Below are 21,035 nucleotides of genomic sequence, written 5' to 3' on the forward strand. Positions count from 1 at the left end.
CTGCTATTTGTTCCTGTATTTGGTGTTCAACCTAAGATTGCTTACCCGTGTATGACCTTTGCCTGTTTCTGGACCTTGAACCTCTGCCTGTTTCTGGACCTTGAACCTCTGCTTCTGACCCCGACCTATTGCTTGAACCTGGATTTTTAATCTCTGCTTGTGACCCCGATCTTACGCCTGTCCCTGGACTCAGAACCTGTGCCTGTGACCCATGACCTTGGTTTGTTCCTTGGATACGTTGTCTGCTGCCGGCTGACCCTTACCTGGACCCTACGCTGCTGTCTGCCATAGCACTCTCTTCCTGGGTTCTCCTTGGCCGGTATACATCTCACGACCCTCTGTTTGTTTGCAGCCAAGTCTGTCCCCACCACTAGGGGCAACAGTGAACACCAGACTTCAGAGCAGACTCCGGGTTTTGCTGTACTGGCTGGAGGGGTTCCTAACAATTATATATAATAGAGCTGTGACAATAGTCAATGCATACAACTGTGTGGTTGTGGTAGGACTGGGAACAATTAAGGTCAAATTTCTACCAGTGAAATGTGCAAAATTTTGTTCAGTTTAGTGCTCATTTCTCCTATCATCAGAATTGCACTGTCTGCTTCTACATGACCACAACAAAAGGTCCATGCATTGTAGGCCACTGAGGTTTTCCTGCATAACTATTCAGCACCTTGGCACACCTTGTTAGTGGATATAAGGTCACAGTCCACTCACAACCAGTTTAGTATACCATTCTAACTTATATGTAAAAGCTGATTGTAAAAGTAACAAAGGCTTTATAAACCAGGCAGGTTTATCTGGTTGGATTATAAATGGGTAGGAGAAATTAACTGTGACCTAACCTGCAACTATGAACACAAACCAAATATAAAAGTAAGTAATTTTTCAGGTCATATTTGCCAACTTTTTCATTCTCCTTGTACCAGTGGGCATGAAAAGTACAATAGGGAATAGAACAACGCAAATTGCATCATATTTGGTCCGATCGCATTATTTCGCCATTTGTGTTGAATTGGATCATGGAGACCCCCATTTCATCTAGAAAGCAGACGCTCCGGGACAGTGGGGGCAGATATGATTTAGATACAAACATTTATAAATGCAGAATACTTTTTATGAATACAGACATAGGACCCTCAGCTGCTACCAGTTGCATTACCACAGCCAACGCTGTCTACAGGTTTTTACCCCCCCCCCCCCCCCCCAAATGATGTCTATTTATTTTTCACTTGAATTTGGTTGGTTGCATGGTCACATTGAAGGTGGGAAAAGATCTGACATGACTTAGGTTGATTTCAGGTTTTACAGGGCAAATACTTGTAATTTCATTAAGGGTATGTAGAATTTTTATACGCACTATAAGCTCGAAGAAATGCAGAAATGTTAGACTAAACAATTCTTTGTAAAAAAAAAATTGGGTTCATAGCAAAATGTAGAAAATTGTTCTTTGAAATATCAGCTTTATTCCTCATTTAACTGCAAAATTAGGTCCTGATGTACAGTTGGATGTAAATTACACTGATATCATAACTGTAAATTGCATCCCGTAATTTGCACAGGATTCCAAGTCACACGGATCTTTAGATCCGTGAGACTTAGAAAACTATGTAAATTGTACAAAAACACCTCTTTATCAGCCTCATGAGCTGGTGTGTATGATTCATTTAAGTGCATCAGTCGCAGCGGCCCTGTAAAGCAGATAAATGTGAAAAAAATAATGTGCTTCTCCCCCCACTGCCAGACAGCACTAGGGATTCTTAAGCTGTTTGGGAAAGGGGTGCACACCTTTTTTCTTTTTTTACATTTTTTTAATACAGTAAGGTTTGTTGCACCAGGAGAGAGCACCCGCAAAAGATACGTCTCCTAGAGACCTATCTGTGGCTGCTTTCAACACAGCATAGCATGTAAGGAGCATGAACATGCCTTTACATTGTTAGGCTCGCCCATTACCTTTCCACCTCTCTAGAGGGGTGCAAGGGGGAGACCCGTCTCAGTCCGAGTACAAACTGAGACTGATCCTTGGCTGATCAGTTGGACTTACATCAAACTCTACATCAGGCCCTTAGCCAGCAGAATATGACCTTAAGGGGGAATTGAATTCCCCCGAAGTAGCGCAGCTTTAAATCTATTACTGGTAATATCACCGATTTCTGCTCCGCAAGCAAAATGCCATACTAATTATGCGCGATATTACCGCAGTAACAGTAAGTGCGCAGGCCACGTTACTTTGCCCATAAGTGTTGCCAATTTTACTCCAATCACACTGAATTAATTGACTGTTGCCATAGTAGCTCTAGTCATAAATTATAAATTCCGCAAAAATGCATCTTTATGAAAACCATGTGGAATTGCATTTCGTGGAATTGCTGGACCTTTTTCACCACTGTAAAGCAGCTCATCACAAATGTACTTTAATCCATAGTAACCAATCAGATTGCAATAGTCATTTTTCCAGTGCCGATTAGAAAATTAAATGAAAGAAAAGGGCTGATTACTCGTTGATCACATTGCATTGGTTACTTCAGATGACGCCACATTGCGTTCACCAAACAAATAAATATAGAATTTAAAGCTTAAGTTAATGTATTAGAGCTCTAGAGGTTCATGGTTTTAATTAATTGGCTGGTGCTGTGGACCATAGCCTTCTTTAGTACACTCCCATGCTGGGTGAGTGTCCTGTGATTGCAGGTCGTTATATTTTGTTTTAATAGAGTAGTTTAGTTTTGCAGCAACTGTGTTCTCAAGGTTGCCTATAACTGTCTGTACCATAAATTGTTGCACATTGGTGCACTGAATTAGGATATGGAGATTGACAATATGTATTTGATAAATGTGGAGGTATAACCTCAATAAAGAGCCAAACTACTGTACTTAACCTAAAATATATATTTATTATGAATCTATGCAAATATATATTTGTGTGCTCCCAGTGATTATGGGAATATGCTTTCTGTCAAATAAGGTACCAGTGACATCATTTTTATTCAACTTTTCTTGCTCTTCCAAAGAGAGATTTTGTTCTCTGGTTTGGCCCGATGGTACCATTCAAACCACGATCCATCATAGATGGCAGTATCTTCTTTACCCAAGATGAAGGAAGCCAGGGCCAGCTGACAGGCAGTAACACCACGCCGACATGTAATAGTCAGGGGCTTTGACAGGTCAATTCCTTTCGCTTTAAACAGATGCTGGATTTCATCGGGGCTCTTCTCAAAACCTTCTTCTGTGAGAAAGCTGGTGAATGGGAGATTTAAGGAGCCAGTGATATGACCTGGGGTAATCACTGTAAATGAGACAATAGATTATTGGCGTTGATCATATATTAGTCAATTACATGAGCATATTCTTTTCTACAAAGATAAATAAATAAATATTGTAGTGAACAGAGAGCAATTACAGTCCTAAGGCTTAACCAATAACATAATTGTGGGGAATAAGGCCTAATCATAACTGCAGTGTAAATATGTTATATCAAATTAATCCATATATGAGCTACAAAGGTGTAAAATGTGAAGTCAGAGGGTCTGGTGTGTGTTTTTCTGTCCAACTCTATATTGAAAGAAAACAGTGTCACCTGAGTCAGCTTAAAAGGCCCCTGGGGTGAACTGCATCCTGACCTAGGAGAGTTTTTTTGACACTGAAGGAGCCATTCACAACTTGAGATGTTATTTAGACAAAGGAAACACATGAAGACAGGTATATATAAACTTGAACTTCAAGGAAAATGCCTTCATATTACATATTTTGGGAAATCCGTGTGCCACCCCATACTGAGGGACAGAAACCACAGCATGGTTGTGAATTACAGGTAATAGCGGTACCAGGTAAAAGTTGTAGTCACATGTCTTTGGGAAAAGTATGTCATATTGTTATAATTCCATCATATTTGGTATTTAAATATGTGGGAGATTATGACAGGTTTATTGACGGGAGAGTTATGTTTCTGGGATATATCTGAGAAAAGTTAAGACAGGTCAAAACTTAGGAATAGTTTTAAACAAGCCTTAGGTGACACCCAAAGGTCATTTCCGCCCCTACATTAGCATCCACACTGCCCCTGTGAATGCCGTCCCATTTGATTTTGCTTAAAAACCTGTGTTGTGAAGGGACAAACTGTCAGTCTTTTGGGAAATCAATCATCATTGATAAGTTGTCCATCTTCAAGCCAATTTCCCTTGGCGCAGAATATACCACTTATCTGTAAGTTATACTCTGAATTTTACCCCTTTAATTCACCTATTTTGCACATTTTTATTTGTATGTCAATTGTTTAATTATTTTTTTTTATATAACCTATAAGCATTGTACTTTTTGCATATTAAATCAAAACCTTAATAAGTGATGCCCTTATAGCTCTAAACGAATTCTCTGCCTGTCTAGAAGAGATAGATTGCTTGACTATGCTATACCTTTCATTCCTAAGGTGTGAATTGTTAATACATCTGTATACCAAGCTGAGTGTGTGCCTGCATCTACATTTGTGTCATCGAGCCTTGAGGGGTTAAGGGTTAACCCTTTGATTGCTGGTGTGTGCCTTGCTAAACTGTGTGTAACAAGGAGTGTTCATTGTGTGCCAGTGTGAGGGAGAATATTGGGGTACTATTGACTTTATTCAGTAAGTGGTGGAAAATCGAAGTGAGTGTGGTTGTGTGAGCGCTGTTTGGGGGCGATTCAGCAAATCTGTAACCTGTGCGATAGGGAGATTGAGTGCGGGAATTGTGTGTAACCCCATACAGTAAACACTTCCGAGTCACAAGTGCGGGTTGTGAGCGGTAAAGGCAGTTAGGGGAGGTTTCCTGCCAAATTAGAGGAGATATATTTTTGACAGTGTGAATATATGATAAGATATTAAATCAGGGAGTAGCCACAACATTCAAATTGTTCTTTCTTTATTACATGCATGCTAGGGTGCAGCACTCTAACAAGAGTATGAACAAGAAATAATGCATTTTGCATAATGCATCTTATATACCTTTGCTGATGCTAGGCAGATTTTGAGTATCACAGGGTGTGTTTTAGTACTACCCCCTACACAGAATTTGTCTTTGGAGGGGCCCACTGCACATCTAGTTTAATCTAGTCTTCTTGTACCTTGGTACAAATAAAATACAAAGAATGTATGTTATCTTGTAAAACCACAGTCTTTTCTTCCTTGTAGAATATTAACTTGAATTAACCATTTAAAGCATAAGCAATATATATATATATATATATATATATATATCTATCTATCTATATATCTTGAATTCATCCAAATTCAATTAAATTTAAAACAATATACACACACCTTCACTCAATGAAGGGACAATAGCGGTAAATTCTACTACTATCATCATCATTTATTTATATAGCACCACTGATTCCGCAGCGCTGTACAGAGAACTCATTCACATCCGCCCCTGCACCTTTGGCGCTTACAGTCTAAATTCCCTAACACACACACACACACACACACACATACACACAGACAGAGAGAGAGAGAGAATAGGGTAAATTTTTGGTAGCAGCCAATTAACCTACCAGTATGTTTTTGCAAATTGTTACAAGTTATGGACAACACCATAATAACAAAATCTGTACACAAATGAAAACAAAATGACAATAAAGTATGAAGGAAAAATGTACTGTTCAGAATGAATACATTTGATCGAGTGGGGAAGGGGAATACTGTGCTCCAATTAATTACAAACAGCAGTACTTATCCTACTTTTTTTTTTTTTTGCTAGACCAGTGGTTCCCAAACTTTTGCAGTTCGCGGCACCCTTAGAGTCTCCATAATTTTTTCAAGGCACCCCTCCAAAATAATTACTGAGTCCTATTTTAGAAGTAGTTGGGTCAAAATTTTTTAAGAAGTATTTAGCTCAGGACAGAAATACTTATTTAGTTGTATGCAAAAATGTCCCCTCTGCATCCAGACACTCTGCCCTCTCTCACGCTGTCCCCCTCCTCTGCCCTCTCTCACGCTGTCCCCCTTCCTCTGCCCCCTCTCACGCTGTTCCCCCCCTCCTCTGCCCCCTCTCACGCTGTTCCCCCCCTCCTCTGCCCTCTCTCACGCTGTCCCCTCCACTGCCCCCTCTCACGCTGCCCCCCTCCTCTGCCCTCTCTGATGCTGTCCCCCTCCTCTGCCCTCTCTCACGCTGTTCCCCCCCTCCTCATCTGTCCTCTGCCACTCTGTCCCCCTCCTCTACCACGCTGTCCCCCTACTCTGCCATGCTGTTCCCCTCCTCTGCCCTCTGCCACTCTGTCCCCCTCCTCTGCCACGCTGTCCCCCTACTCTGCCATGCTGTCCCCCTCCTCTGCCCTCTGCCACTCTGTCCCCCTCCTCTGCCACGCTGTCCCCCTCCTCTACCCTCTGCCACTCTGTCCCCCTCCTCTGCCACGCTGTCACGATCTCTCTCACTCTGCCCCCTCTGCTGCGAGCCAGCCATAGAAAAAACAAAGAATACAAAAACTTTCCAATCCGTGCGGAGCTGGGACCCAGCATCCTCCTCTCTCACGCAGCTTGTCACTCAGTCCATGTGGTAAGGTATACTTCACTGTTCTGTCTAATGCTAGTGGAAATGTTAGATAAATGTTATTTTGTATTCTGCAGCAGAGTGATTACATTTTATTGAATAGTGTTCAAAAGGATGACAGCATGGTACACAGAAAAATAATATTAAGATTAATAAAATAAAATCTTTCAGAAGTGGGGGTGGGGGGGGGGGGGTACAGAGCTTTAATTGGAAACAAAAATGTCTGCATTTAGAGTATATAATGCCTGAAGTCATTGTGCCACCCCCTTATATTGCACTTCCAGTACACATGCTCTTAGTTTTGGTTGGAGCAATAGTTGATGATCACAAAACAACCATCCAAAAATGAATATAAAGAAGGAAATTGAAACGATAAACCATTTATTTACTACTGCTGCAGTTTTGCCCATGATCTCGGACACCCTGGGGCTATTTGAGCATTTAATACTGAATAATGTATTTTTTATAATTATATTTGCGAAATATCAACAGCTCCTTCTCGTGTTTGTTATTGCTGAGCTAAGAGTCTGTGTGACCTAAAATAACCTCACTCATAGCTGCCAACAATCCAGCTTCTCAAATGGGTCAGAGTTCTATACCAATAGATGGGGGGAGGGATGGACTGGATGACCTGGTGATGTGTCCAGTGTCCCGATTTTTCATTCGGGAATGTTGGCAGCTATGCGCTTCCTTGTACCCGAGTCTCTTAATATTTCCCTGTTAATTGCACACATACTCCGATCATTCATATATTCCTATAGTCCTACTCCATTTTACCTTCCCCGGGCTCTGGCTCTGTCCCCTCGAACCGCCCCTCGGGACGTGAATCCACCAGCTGGAACGTTTTAGTTTTCAGGTTCTTCTCTATATCCTCAAAATTCTTCACCATAGAAGGGTTCAGCACAGCTTTAAAAGTCTCTGGTTGCGGCTTCACCACCTCAGATGTGACTGGAAGACCCTGCTTTACCCAGTTCCTGAAGCCCCCGTCCAGCACAGATACCTTTTTATGCCCAAAAACCCTAAACATCCACCACACTCTTGCGGCATAGTAAATGCCTAGTTGATCGGCGTCGTACACCACAACGTGACTCTCATTGTTTATGCCAAGGTTGCCCACATATTTGGCAAAGTTGGACTCGCTGGGAAGCATCACTTCATAGGGAGATGATTGGTCCTTACATTCATCTATGTCAAAGTATAATGCACCTGGTATGTGCTTCTCTTCATACTCCTTTCGTCCATCTCTAATTGGGGGGTAGTAGAATGAAGCATCCAGGACGCGCACAGCTGGACCCAGCGGACTTGTTTTCAGGGCTCCTGATAGCCAGTTTATTGAGACCAGAGCCCGGGAGAGAAGTTGGTGAGACATGTTCCCTCCTGTGTATAGCAAGCAGTATATGAGACTCAGAACAGGCGGCACTTGGACCTCTTCCGAGAATTTGAATCGCAGATCTTTATTTGTCTTTTTTTTTCTTTAATTGCTCAATTCCATTGCAAATATCCTTTTAGGTCTCTATTGAGAAATCCTGTCAACTGACGTTTTCCTTAGAACGTATGACTTACTTAACGTTAAATAGCTATTTGTGTCACATGTTAAAGGGAGAATGTCATGTATTTTAAAATAAATATAAATAGCATGGTTAAACATTGTCTTAGAGGTAGTTTTTATGAATTCTATGAAAAACAATGAAATACAGTACCATCTGGTGAGCCTTAAAGGAACTGGACAAACTCCAATATTTATAGTGGCTTAGAAAGTTTTTATTTTAATCCTTAAATCTCCAGTAGTTGGCTAAGTTTTAAATTAACCCTATATGCCACTAAATAAATGTGCCAAATTAATGTCCAAAAGTTAAAAAGCCATTAGAACAAAATACTTTATTTAGCGTCCTACGCATTGCTTAGGCTTAAGTACCTACCTTTCATCCTTCCAGAAGATGCTATGGGGAGGTAAGAAAATAATTGGTGTATGCGATTTAATGGCACAATTTGTGTCATCAAATGGACAAGGCAAGTAGTATGATGATACTGATTTCATCATCATGTACCTGTGTTCACTGAGGTGGGTGGACGTGGAAATAGTTGTCATAAAATATAAAGCCAAAACGTCTCTGTGGCTGGATCACGTAGAAATAATTTATTGTAGAAATGTATTTCCGTTAGTGGTGCAGGCGCCAATTTATATAATTGCAAATGTACTTATCTTTTTATATTGGTATGTGTTTTCTATGGAAATGTATTGATTTCTCAGACAGAATATCATGTTTGGGTTTTGTAACTATTTTTGGAGGAATTCCCAAGTAGGCATATGTGTGGAGGGGATGTGTTTTTGAAACTGTCTGGAGACAGGTAATCTCATGTTAATTAGACCTTTTCATCACTGAGTGACCAACACGTCTGTGGAGCCTGAAAGCATAGAAGGGGTAATTATACTTACGGGTAGACTCTCTATGCAAGGACCATAGATTAATGTGAATTTTGAACATTTTAAATTGCGTTAAAAGCAAGATTAGAGAAAATGTTATACCCTGATGGTAAACATTCAATAAAAAACCTTAGATGTTGTGATGCCCTTAGCAGCAAGGTAAATCCCTCCAGGCGGATTTATGTGCAAGCTGCATAAAGCAGCCTGCATTGGTTAGAAGGGCAGAAGGCTGGATTACATCCTGCCAGGCTATCTGTGTAAATCTGTATAAAAAGCGTACTGTTTGGCCATGTAATGTAGAAGTAGTATTATACCATCTATACCTTCTGGAGATCACTAGTACCACAAACTAGTGTAACTGTCCTTATTAGGACACTTGAGCTAATAAACATCACTACTTCAAGATCTTGCTTTGAGGCCTACTTTCCTGCGGCAATTGATGTGACCTACAGATTAGACCAATCTAATCCATTATCCGGCTGTTCTGATGTTGGGACCCAGCATTCCAGTACCAACGCTCTGCCCGCTACCTTGCAGCTCTAGCCAGTGTGATAGGCCAGGGGGAATCATCCACAGCTACCCTGATCTAAAGGAAGAGATCAGGGGTACCAGCCCAGCTGCCCAGTGAGGAAGTACACCAGCAGCAGAAGTTATCCAGAATGAAGCAGTTCTAGATGCTGGCAAAGGAGCCTAGTGGTGGCAGCAGGAAGCCCTTCCTACTGCGTTTAGAGGGGTGCAATTTGGGATAAAGAAAGGGGATGGTGGCAAGGCAAGCCCAGCCAGTCCTCAGTAGCACAGACAGGGTGGCAAAGGATGTCCATCCTGTCACAGTCCCCTGCTCTGTCAGGGAAGATACAAATGATGCTGCCGCCCCTAAGTAAGCTACTTGAGCAGAATTACAGCAATTAATGCCAGGTTTTGAAGCATCTGCCTTCTAGTCCCAAAGAAGTGGGTGGATAGGCTTCTGGTGCAAGATGGGCTAATTTGTGGAGGAGCAGCATATTTTACCAGTAGAGAGGAGTTGGGTCCCACTCATTCTTAGCATTCAAGAGGTTAAAGTAAAACACTAATGAGAAAATAGGCAGCAAGGCCACATATTTAACCAGCCCCAGCTCGAGACAGTCTTATGGAACCCTGTACATTATGCTAGGACCACGGACATGCTAGAGTTGCCACTTCAAGGTTCTCAATCTTGTTCATTATCCTGGCCCTCAAAGCTCTAAGGGATTGGGAAGAGCCACAGCACTTTTCAGCGCAGGGTTGGCTGGTAGCCTCTTGGAGATGGTTTGCTCTGTTGGGAGGGGCTTTGTACTGTTAGGAAAAGGCTGGCTGTCTTTTTTTAAATTTAATTTATTTTTTTTTTTCTTTATTTTGAACAGCTGGGGTCAGAGGTGGGTAATTTTATGGGAACTGGCTGAATCCAGCTGAATCAAGTCACTCATTATATTCAATATGAGGCTAAATCAAACAGTATTTTAGGGAAAAAATTAATTAGATTTAAGCTGATCTAGGGGACAAATTGCTCGTTCTTCTAAAATAAACATAGTAGACAAATACAGTCCAAGTAACTATTAGTTTTGTCTGGGAATGCTGTTTATTTCAGCAGAAGTAGTAGTTATATAGTGCAATAAAGGTAGGAGCTACTGATCCACAAGTGCCCATCAGTGTACCGTACACAAAAATAAACCAAATCTAATTACTTCTCTTCACTGTGTTTACATTGCTGTAAATAATCTACAATTTGATGATATTCACTGCCAGTAGTGGATTATAGTAAGGGCGGTTGGACAAACCTGTCTGTCACCTACATTCCGTCTCTGCACATCTCTATTGTTGACCGCACAATGGATGGAGGAGGAACTTCATGTACCAACAGCAGAGAGCTTGTGACTTCCTTTTGGTCCACACAGTCACAACTCCCTAGGCTGCGGCTTCAACAGTTCTAGGGGGGAAACGGGTCACCTCTAGGCACATGACGGTGGGATGTTTGAATGGAGGATGGTGTCCAATCTTCTAAGAGTATAGATCCATAACATTACTACACAGGAGGAGAGACATTAAGTAAGTACTGAAGCACTGAATCATTAGACCTGTTCAAAAATAATATTTATAGCTAGTAGGAGCCCTGAGCTGCTCTCCCCATTTTTTGGAACTAAAAGACCTGGGAGGTTGCAGCTTATAATTTTCCAATATTTGAGGAGCCTCATGTTCCATACCAACTATTTGTACACCTAAAGGAGTATACAAGTTACTATTAACATTTGTGTCATTACAAGACACAGCATGATCTAGCAGCTGACAGAGCTGGCAGGGAATGCTACAACACTGGTAATTCCAAACCAGTCCTCATGAAAACAGTCTGCCTACTCCCAGCTGTCTAAGCTAACAAGAGAGGGTGCAACATTGTTCCTCAAATGTTATTAACATACTGTATACATAATTAACAGGTAGTTTTATTAGCAAGAGGCTTTTTTAGCTGTTGTGAAGTCAGCCCAAGTCAGAGGCTCATGGCTTAAGAACTGCCAAAAAACCCATATTGTCTTAATCCACCACTACCTGCAATTATAGAGGCAATATAGATAATTATAGTATAAAAAGTGAGGCGCTATCTATCAATTGAGCTGCATATACAGTAGGTATCGTGTACCACTGGCTAGAGCCGGATTTAGACCTCATGGGGCCCTAGGCAAGATATTGGTTTGGGCCCCCTCCCTCCCTCCCTGAAACAATCCATAGCACTGTATTATTTTTAGCATAGCATATACTCCTATATTTAAGTAAAAGGGTAAACTATGTGCCGCCGCACATCACGCTGCTCCTCCTGCTTCACCATGCGGCCCCTCATTATTGTCCCTCTCATCACACTGTGCCCTCCTTTATCATTACACTGCATCACCATCTGGCCCCTAATTACTGTCCTTCTCATCACACTGTGCCCTCCTTTATCATTACACTGCATCACACTGTGGTCCCAGCAGTTAAAGAATAATGTCAATGGATCCCATATTCTGTCAAAGGATCTAGCAGAATTTTGAATTATACTGGTCATATACTCCATACGATGAATATTAAGCTCAGTGGTCGAAGTGGAAGTTTAGAAGTGGTGATGTGAAAAATGTAATGAGAATGTAAACAAGTGAATGGAATTTTATTATTTTACAATGAAGGCAGTATGAGAAGTAGCGGTATGGCCTACTACCATATACACCCCACTTCCACCACAGCTTACCTTTCAATTCACACAAATTGTACTTTATCTTTAACTAAACTTAGGTATTAATCATAATTAACATGTCAAGAAACTGCAGTTCATGGTTAGCAAGCCCAGTAATAAAAAAACAGCAGCCTCCTATCACTACCACGTCACAGACCGTCCGCCACTACAGTTACTGACTGCAGCCCTCTACCTACAGAAACATGAAAAAGTGCTGGAATGCAATAATCATGTTAATATGTCAGTCTTCTGCATGAGTCCCATAGTGCAACAGTTAAACAAGTCAGACCTCCTCACAATATAAATCCCACCAGATTCAGGATAGTTGGCAGACTGCCATGCTCTCTCCTACCTGTTCTCGTCACTTTTACGGCTTGTGGCTGCTGGTGTCTTTAGATCAGCTGCTGCTTGTCTGGATCCTGGAATGTTGGAGGCCCTATTTGGAAAAAAAATGGCTACACGAAATTTAGTAAACTCCAACCAGCCCCAGTGTTAAATCAATATAGCACCCACATTTTATAAGTAGACCTCCCTCCAACCAAAACATTAAATTGATAGCATACACATTTAATAAATAGATCTATTTCCCTCCAACCAGCTCCAACATTAAATTAATAGTGTTACCATTTAAAAAATAAACCTATTTCCCTCCCACAAACAGCCCTTCATACACACACATAATATAAATACACTGGCCCCTGACACACACATAATATACATATGCTGGCCCCTCACACACACATATTATATTAATATAAAGGGTGACTCTTTTCATTTTGAGGTAAGAGGTGTCAGGATTGAGGCAGTGGGTCATGTGAGGGAATAGATAATGAGCACGTGTCATGGGGAATATCAAAGAAAAGCTGGTGAGTGTTGTAAGGGTATTGTTGGCTGAGGAGGGGCCATGTGGGGAACAGACTTCTAACTCACATGCCCCCCCCTCTGTCCAGCACCTTCACACATGCCCCCTCTCTGCCCAGCACCTTTAGCCACACATGCACCCCATATGCCCTGCAGCTTCCATCACACATGCCCCCACATGCCCTGCAGCTTCCATCACACATGCCCCTCCTGTGTCCTGCAGCTTCCATCACACATGCCCCCCCTGCAGCTTCCATCACACATGCCCCCCTGTGCCCTGCAGCTTCCATCACACATGCTCCCCCTATGCCCTGCAGCTTCTATCACACATGCCCCCCCTGCAGCTTCCATCACACATGCCTCCCCTGTGCCCTGCAGCTTCCATCACACATGCCCTGCAGCTTCTAAAACACATACCCCCTGTAGCTTCCATCGCACATGCCCCCACCTGTGCCCTGCAGCTTCCATCACACATGCCCCCTATGCCCTGCAGCTTCTATCACACATGCCCCCCCCTGCAGCTTCCATCACACATGCTCCCCCTGTGCCCTGCAGCTTCCATCACACATGACCCCCTATGCCCTGCAGCTTCTATCACACATGCACCCCCTGTAGCTTCCATCACGCATGCTCCCCCTGTGCCCTGCAGCTTCCATCACACATGCCCCCCCTATGACCTGTAGCTTCTATCACACATGCCCCCCCTGCAGCTTTCATCACACATGCCCCCCTTGTGCCCTGCAGCTTCTATCACATATGCCCCCCATGCCCTGCAGTTTCAATCACACATGCCCCCCCCCCAACCCCCCCGCAGCTTCCAAGTACCCTTCTTCTTACCTTTTCCACACAAACGATAGGAAAAGAAGAAATTATGGAGCTCCTGCATCGACTACTTTAGAATTCCAGTAGCCCGCCTTCACTGTGTACCATGTGACCGCTGCGATCACATGACCCTGATGCCATATCGAGTGCCACTACAGCCTCTACCCCTAGCTCTAACACCAGCCGCTCACCCGATTCGCGTGTCCCCTCCCTTGTCCCCCCCATATGGGCCCCCTGAGAGCCGCTAGGCCCTAGGCAGGGGCCTAGGTTGCCTAGTGGTAAATCCCGCCCTGCCTCTGGCTAGTCTAATGTTCAATTGTAAAGTGCTATGGAGTTTGCTGGTGCTGTATAAATAAATGGTGTTGATGAAGATATTCCAGTGTATACACTAGTATACAGTGGGAGCATCATGTGGAGTTGGATGTATGTTTTTTTCTGCATAAAATACACATTTCCTTGCTACACAAATGCACAAAATGTGCAGGCATTCTTCAGCATGCACACTCAGCTGTATCTTAAACTTACTACTGTTTAGAGAGTAGGAACAGCTGAGAGAAAGGACGGGCAAGCGTAGTGCAAGTACAGTAAGGGCATGTTAATGCAATTGCAGCACCGCAACCTTGCCAGTGTCTTTTCTGTTAGATACATCCCTTGTTGAATAGGGACGTGAGTATGTACATTTTTTAAAATTTTTATTATGTGTCCTGCCAACTGTTTGAGGAAGACCCTTTCCCGTTTCAGCATGACATTGCTCCTGTGCACAAAGCTAGGTCTATCAAAAAATGGTTTCCCCAGCTTGGTGTAGAAGAACTTGACTGGCCTGTACACAGCACTACTTGCGCAGATGGAAACTAATGTATGACCAGCTCCCCTCTGTGTAAATTCAGGGGAGCGTGTATTATATTGTGGGGGTGAGAGGGTTAATAGAGAATGATGGTGAGTGGGGAGGTTAATGAAAAAATTATAATGATCATTATTAATTTGTAAGGTTCCATGGTGCACATCAGTGCAGCATTGTAGGAAAAACAATATAAGTGCAGATGTGAAAACAAAGTGTAGGGTTGGCCCTGCTCATAAGCACTTACAATCTAGTGGGGAAAGGACACATTTGAGACAGACAGAAAAGGAATGAGAGTGGCCCAGATTGGAGATTGGGAGAACAGTGAGTGTGTACCAGTGGGAGTATTATAGGTGGGTGTAGGATTAGCTGTAGTTTTCAGAGGGAAATTAAAAATTTAAATGCTGGGGGAGAGTCTGATCAGGTGTGGCAGGAAATTCCATTTGTAGGTAGTGACACAGGAGAAGTCTTGTAGTCGGGAGTGAGGGACAGTTATCAGAGACAGGGCAGGATTAACAGGGCAGAGGTCTAACTGGGCTGCGGAAAGTGTTCAGCAGCACGCCCCTGTCCCGATCAATGCTGCTGAGCCTGTCACTGTAGTCCTTCCCCGGCGCTCAGTAATCTCCTTACTAAGGAGATCTCGTGAGAGTGAGACTATGAGTCTCACTCTCATGAGATCTCCTCAGTAAGGAGCTTACAGCGCGCCGCGGAAGTACTACAGTGACAGGAGAACAGAGAGATAGGCGCTTGGGGGGTGGCGGGAGGCTCACAATGGAGGGCCTCAGGGGGGGGCTAACAGGGGGGTCTCACGGGGGGGAGAATGGAGGCCCTCTTAGCTCAGGGGTCTCCATTCCCTTAATCCGGCCCTGATCAGAGAAGAGGAGAGGTGCAGGTGTAAGGGGTGCGAGGGAGAGTGTTTCTAGTTGAGGTTTGAGATGTATTAAGTGGTGGTGTTATTGAGGGCTTTTAGGGAAGGATGAGTAATTTGAATTGTATTCTGGATAATATAGGGAGCCACAGTAGGGATTTGTAGAGTGGTGCAGTGGATGTGGACCAACGAAGACATGTCTTGAAGCACCATTTAGGACAGGTTGAAATGGGGGCAGATTGGTGGGGGAATGCCAGATAGGAGGAGGTTTTAGTAGTTGAGGCTGGAGAAATTGGCAGAATGTGTTTTGGTTGCATCTTAAAAATGTGGAATTCTAGAACTTTTTCGAAGCTGGAGACAACATGACTGCAAGGCTTGGGAGACTGTGAAAATTGTGGTACTGTTGAGGGTGAGATGATGTGCTCTTTTTTGGAGAGCTTGAGCTTTAGGTAGCATTCAGACAATCAAGGGGAAATTAGAAAATTTCCCATATCTGAACTTATTTTTCTTGCATCAGCAAAGAAAACATGAAGTTTGGGAAACAGAATAGTCAAATGATTTGAATTTATCTGTAGGGCTGGTACCTCTATTTTATGCACTGTAAAAGAACCAAAGTCTCTGTGCCTGAAAGCTTCAATTACGTAAATCTGCTCTTGCTCAAGTCAACAAAAAAATGTGCAAAAAATACAAATACTGATAGACACAGGACACCAATACATTCAGTCCACAAATTCCAGAGTGAGACCAGAGGAATATATAAATTTAAATAAATTAAACATAATTAACAAAAAGTACTGAATTACAAGTCGCCAGTTTGAGTTTAAGTCTGCGCCACAGTAAATATGTCATCTTAGGCCTTTTCAAAAACCTCATTAGACATCTCAGAGCTCTAATCCCACAATCACAAAACATCACAAAGCAAGGGTAAGTACCATAGGATTTAAAATTCAAGCAGCATCTGATGTGTGGCAGTTTGCAAACACCTAAACAGCAGCATTAGGCCAAAGCGCATGGTAAAACCGGATAAAAACATCTGTAAGAGCCGTAATAGAACTAAGGGGGGTATTCAATTGACGGCGGGATCGCCGAAAATCCCGCGCTCAAAGAATATTACCTTTAATACGGTAATCCTGCGCGCAAATACGGTTAATACGGTAATTTACTTAATTAATTACCATATTAACGGTAATATTTTTTGAGCGCAGGATTTTCGGCGATCCCGCCGTCAATTGAATACCCCCCTATATGTAAGAGCTGAGTGCTACTCAGCATCGGACCCCAGGGACACACTTAGGTTTCCTGTTGCCCAGAAGCCCTAGCTACAGACGCCTCACCAGATTCTTGTAAAGGCCAATTTATTTCACTGACCTGGTATTGAATAGCTAGGGCTATTCAACTAAGTACAGTCAGTCTGGAGCTTTCAGTCTTCTCCCTGACTGCTGTTAGAAAAAGAACATGATTATAAATCATTTGTTGGTGTAGCTACAGGAAAGTGACTTTTCTGCTGTATGTTTCAGCCAGGAATAAAACAAGAAGTGTGCAGGCTGGTTGTCTAATCATTTGGGGCCTGATTCATTAAGGATCTTAACTTGAGAAACTTCTTATTTCAGTCTCCTGGACAAAACCATGTTACAATGGAAGGGGTGCAAATTAGTATTCTGTTTTGCACATAAGTTAAATACTGACTGTTTTTTCATGTAGCCTGTTTTTTCATTGGGGCCCGCTGCCATGGGCTCCGGTGCATTACACCTGCTGCACCACTGGTAGTTCCACCACAGGTTGATTTGTGCTATGATTACATTAAGAATTACATTGTGTACTTGTATTTTATAAGATATAATAGCATCAGATATTTCTTCATCTTGAGCAGATTCGCTGTCCACAGTTTTCTTCTTTTATAAAAAAAATTTTGAGGCAGGGTAACCTGTACTCCAAGTTCACAATCTTCAAGTACTTTCAGTTTGTCATTTGCCCACTTTATAAACTTATCTGCGTTTTTTTTAATAACACATTAGTGTAACTTTCTCCAAATATTAACTCAATTATTAAGTTAATCTGATAATTAAAAGGGTAAATAGCAGCTGTTTGTATTTCATTTCGTTGAGATCTTCATATGTCCTGGAGACCATGCAATAGGCTTTTAGTATCTCCAATCCACTTTTTGTAGATATTTTTCAAACAGAGATGTCAATTCAAAAATATGCAGAAATATATGAGCTGTGAGAATGGTCTGCAGGTTTAGAACAATGTGACAACAATGTCATTGTACAATGTGGAATCAGGTTTTGAAAATGATCCAAATGCTTTTGTAAGTGCTGCATCTTTAGACAATCTTTAGTTTCAATCATAGAGAATAAGTATAAACCTCTTTGAGCAAATGACAGTAAGGCTTGGGAGGGAAAAGCAGTAAAGGGCTCACTGTGTATGTTCCCATAAACCTCACATCAACCTTAAAATTCTAAACATTTTGCATGCAAGTAAAAACACGGAGACATGTATAAGTTATTAAAAAATGCCAGATCTTTTATTAGTGATTTTAACTTTAACTAAACCTATGGTGGTGGAGAAAGGGCACTGCGAAACTGCTCTCAAGCTGGTAACACTAAATCACAAGTGGACTGGCGCAAACCGCCATACGTCCACAACCATGGGGAACAAATCCCATCATAACTTGCGCTGAGTTGGCATCAGAATGACTGCCCCTTTAAAACTCACTCTGCCCTCCCTCACCGAGCCGGACATGGACCCTCCTCACCGAAGGACCAAAAAGGGAGTTACCTCCTAGGGGACAGTGATCTACGACCAACTACCTGTGCGCCCACAAATCAGCCACTGAACGCAGTGCCTTCCTACCGCAACATTATCCTAGAAAAACTCACAACGAGGAGTGGGTGGGTGGGATCTCTTGCTGTGGCATGAGGCAGAACAGGAAGTACAGCTTACTATATCAATCAAGGTCCCTCCCACTGGAGCTCGCATTGGTCGGGCCCCACCCTATGTTAACCCCTTCAGGTAAGTGTTCAGCTTATTACAAACCCTGTCGCCCTTTAAGTGCGCTCGTCCCATGAAGCCTCACTTGTCAATAAAACAGGGCAGAGAGCAGGCAGAGGAGCTTGGGAGGGAGGAACAAGCACCTCCTACTGACATAATCAAACATCATCTTCCACTCAGTAACATCTCCTGCATCACTGTTTCTCATATTAATAGCTAATTAAAAAAATTACATTTTTGTTTTGTGTTTCTACCATTAGGCATGTTTTAATTAACGCATCAATACTATTTTTGTATTTACATGATTTTTGTTTTAATACATTTTCCAAGGTCCAAAAACTTGCTTTAGTTAGTTTTTCTCTTGTTTTTTTTTTTTAGATTGTTATTGGTTCTCCATATCTATAGTGATTCATGCGAGAGACATGCCTGCTCTCCCATGAGTTTGGGAGACTGACCCGGATTTCAGAAGTCTCCCGGACATTCCGGGAGAGTTGGCAAGTATGGATTAATGCTACATGCAGAATGCAAAAGTAGATATTTTCCTTTACAGGGCAGCTGTAAGCTGGTATTGACTATATTGGAATTATCCTCTAAATTTCTCATATATATATAATTTGCTACCTTACATGGTACTAATTTAGTTTAATTATAACTATTATCTCAAAATACATTCACAAACTCGGGGTGTGGTGATCGCGGACACCAGACTTCTCCCAGCAGCTGTCTGCTCTGCAAAAGGCCCATGGGAGGAGTGGCTGTGTGTGCCATTTTTTAAAAGCCAGTAGGCGCTAGTCCTGACGTTGATGAATTTGAAACAAAAGTTGGTCAGTGACAGTAGGGCCAGGTGAGAGTGAGGCAGCACCAGCCCTGTGTCCACCGGCATTTGACAGAAGTGCCAGATGGCCAGTCCGGGCTTGAGTGTATTTTTAGTATTAAGTGGTACGGTATGTGACAGTATCATGTGGGTATGGTGGAGTGCATGGCATTAGCATGTGGTGGTGTATGATTGCAGAATGTGATTGAATTGGGTCATGGTTTGCAGCATGTGCTGGTAGTATATTTAGCAGTAGCAAGTCACTGTCACTGTTGTTAGTATGTGGAAGTAGCATGTGGTGGTAGTGTAAATATGTGTAGAAGTAGTATAGTATTGTAATGGTATTTTTAGTGTAGTTGGTTGTAGCATGAGGTAGAAGTGTTAGTGGGTGTGCTGTGCAAGCATTGGTGTTCGTGTCTGGCAATTGTGTGTTAAGAGCAAAATACAAAATGCTCAACCATTCAGAAAAATTCAAGCCAACCCTGAGCAAATTTCAAAACCCCTGCTCAGCCGTCATAGGCTCTTGAGACTTCAACAAATCACTACTTTTTATGGACTACGGGAATACCATTATGAAACAGTCTGACGGCATGTCGCACGTTATACCGCTCCCCTCCCTCACTTTCCTGAATTGGAACATATATATGATCAGTGATATGGAGGCTTCCATTGGAAATGCAGGGGGAAGGGATTGTAATGTGAAGTGCAGGACAAACAACATCACAAACTCCCTCCAAGTTATAAAATAGAGCTAGTCAACAAGTACTTGTAAATGGTTGCGGTATCCATTATCTTTCCCATTGATGAAGTCTTTAGGTACACTGGATTTTGCACATGCCTTCTGCAGTCGATCTGTGCAGTGTGAGGGCATGGAGACATTCCCACCACTTGTATTACAATGTTAAAAGTAAAGATATGTTGATTGGAAATATATATGGATGTATTTGAACACATGGTTGTGGCCTCATTCATATTCAGATGCAACCTGCACGCAACTTGCGTTTTAAAAAAAAAAAGCACAGAACTTCAAGATACGTTTCAATCTGAATCTGAGTGTAAGTACACTCTGCCTAAATGTTACTTGCCATATGTGCAGGCAGGGGAGGGCTGGCAAATTTTAGCCTGGGGGGCAAGACTCGAGTCAGCAGTCTATTAGCAACATTTTAAGGGAAAAAAAATGCAAGTGGCCCAGTGACCCAGCCCAAGGTAGCCCACTATGGGACAGGCCCAGGGAGCAAATGCCCCCAGCCCAGCCTGCCCCTGTGTGCAGGATAGGCACGTGTGTATGGGCAAGGAGGGAGAAGGGGAGAAGTGGTAACAGTACAGGTGTCCCTCTCTAGAAACTTTGGGACTCCGGTAGTCCATAAAAAGTAGTGATTAGGTTCAAAATGTTGCTAATTGGCCCACAAAATTCTACTTATGCCCCGTCCCGCCTATATCATGGTTTCACTACAGATAATGAAGGAGGCTAATCTGGCGGCAGCACAATCTCCTCGGGTGCCAGTTTGAGGCGACATCATGCACTGTCAATGTGATCAGCAGGAGAAAGCTGCTTATGCTAAAGATGCAATATTTCTGGTATAATTATGGAATCCTCATTATCATGTCTAACATGAATATTCCTTTACAACTGACTGTGATGATCACCCTATTTATATGTAGCTCCTTGCATTCTAGGGCTCAT

At 42.5% G+C, this 21,035-nt stretch overlaps 2 protein-coding genes across 2 annotated transcripts in view; one reads left to right on the forward strand and one right to left on the reverse strand.

Moving 5' to 3' along the window:
- Positions 1–2,874: 2,874 nt before the first annotated feature.
- Positions 2,875–7,928, reverse strand: TST (thiosulfate sulfurtransferase). The gene is made up of 2 exons (XM_075183055.1): positions 7,296–7,928; positions 2,875–3,286 (listed from the first exon to the last, which is right to left on the reverse strand). The coding sequence occupies exons 1-2, from the start codon at positions 7,885–7,887 to the stop codon at positions 2,988–2,990; spliced, it is 891 nt and encodes a 296-aa protein (XP_075039156.1). The 5' UTR covers positions 7,888–7,928; the 3' UTR covers positions 2,875–2,987.
- Positions 7,929–10,979: 3,051 nt separating this feature from the next.
- MPST (mercaptopyruvate sulfurtransferase) overlaps positions 10,980–21,035 on the forward strand; it is a 41,954-nt gene continuing 31,898 nt past the window's right edge. The window contains exon 1 of the mRNA XM_075183059.1: positions 10,980–11,004. The gene's annotated coding sequence lies outside the window, so the exon portion shown is untranslated. The remainder of the gene's footprint in view (positions 11,005–21,035) is intronic.

The sequence above is a fragment of the Mixophyes fleayi genome, chromosome 8 (assembly GCF_038048845.1).
Source record: "Mixophyes fleayi isolate aMixFle1 chromosome 8, aMixFle1.hap1, whole genome shotgun sequence".
Lineage (NCBI taxonomy): Eukaryota > Metazoa > Chordata > Amphibia > Anura > Limnodynastidae > Mixophyes > Mixophyes fleayi.

Excerpts from the sequence above, each read along its gene's own strand:
- TST (XM_075183055.1), bottom strand. The coding sequence starts at position 7,887 with ATGTCTCACCAACTTCTCTCCCGGGCTCTGGTCTCAATAAACTGGCTA. Across the intron at positions 3,287-7,295 it reads AGAGCCAGAGCCCGGGGAAG|TGATTACCCCAGGTCATATC; the intron begins GTAAAATGGAGT and ends TCTCATTTACAG.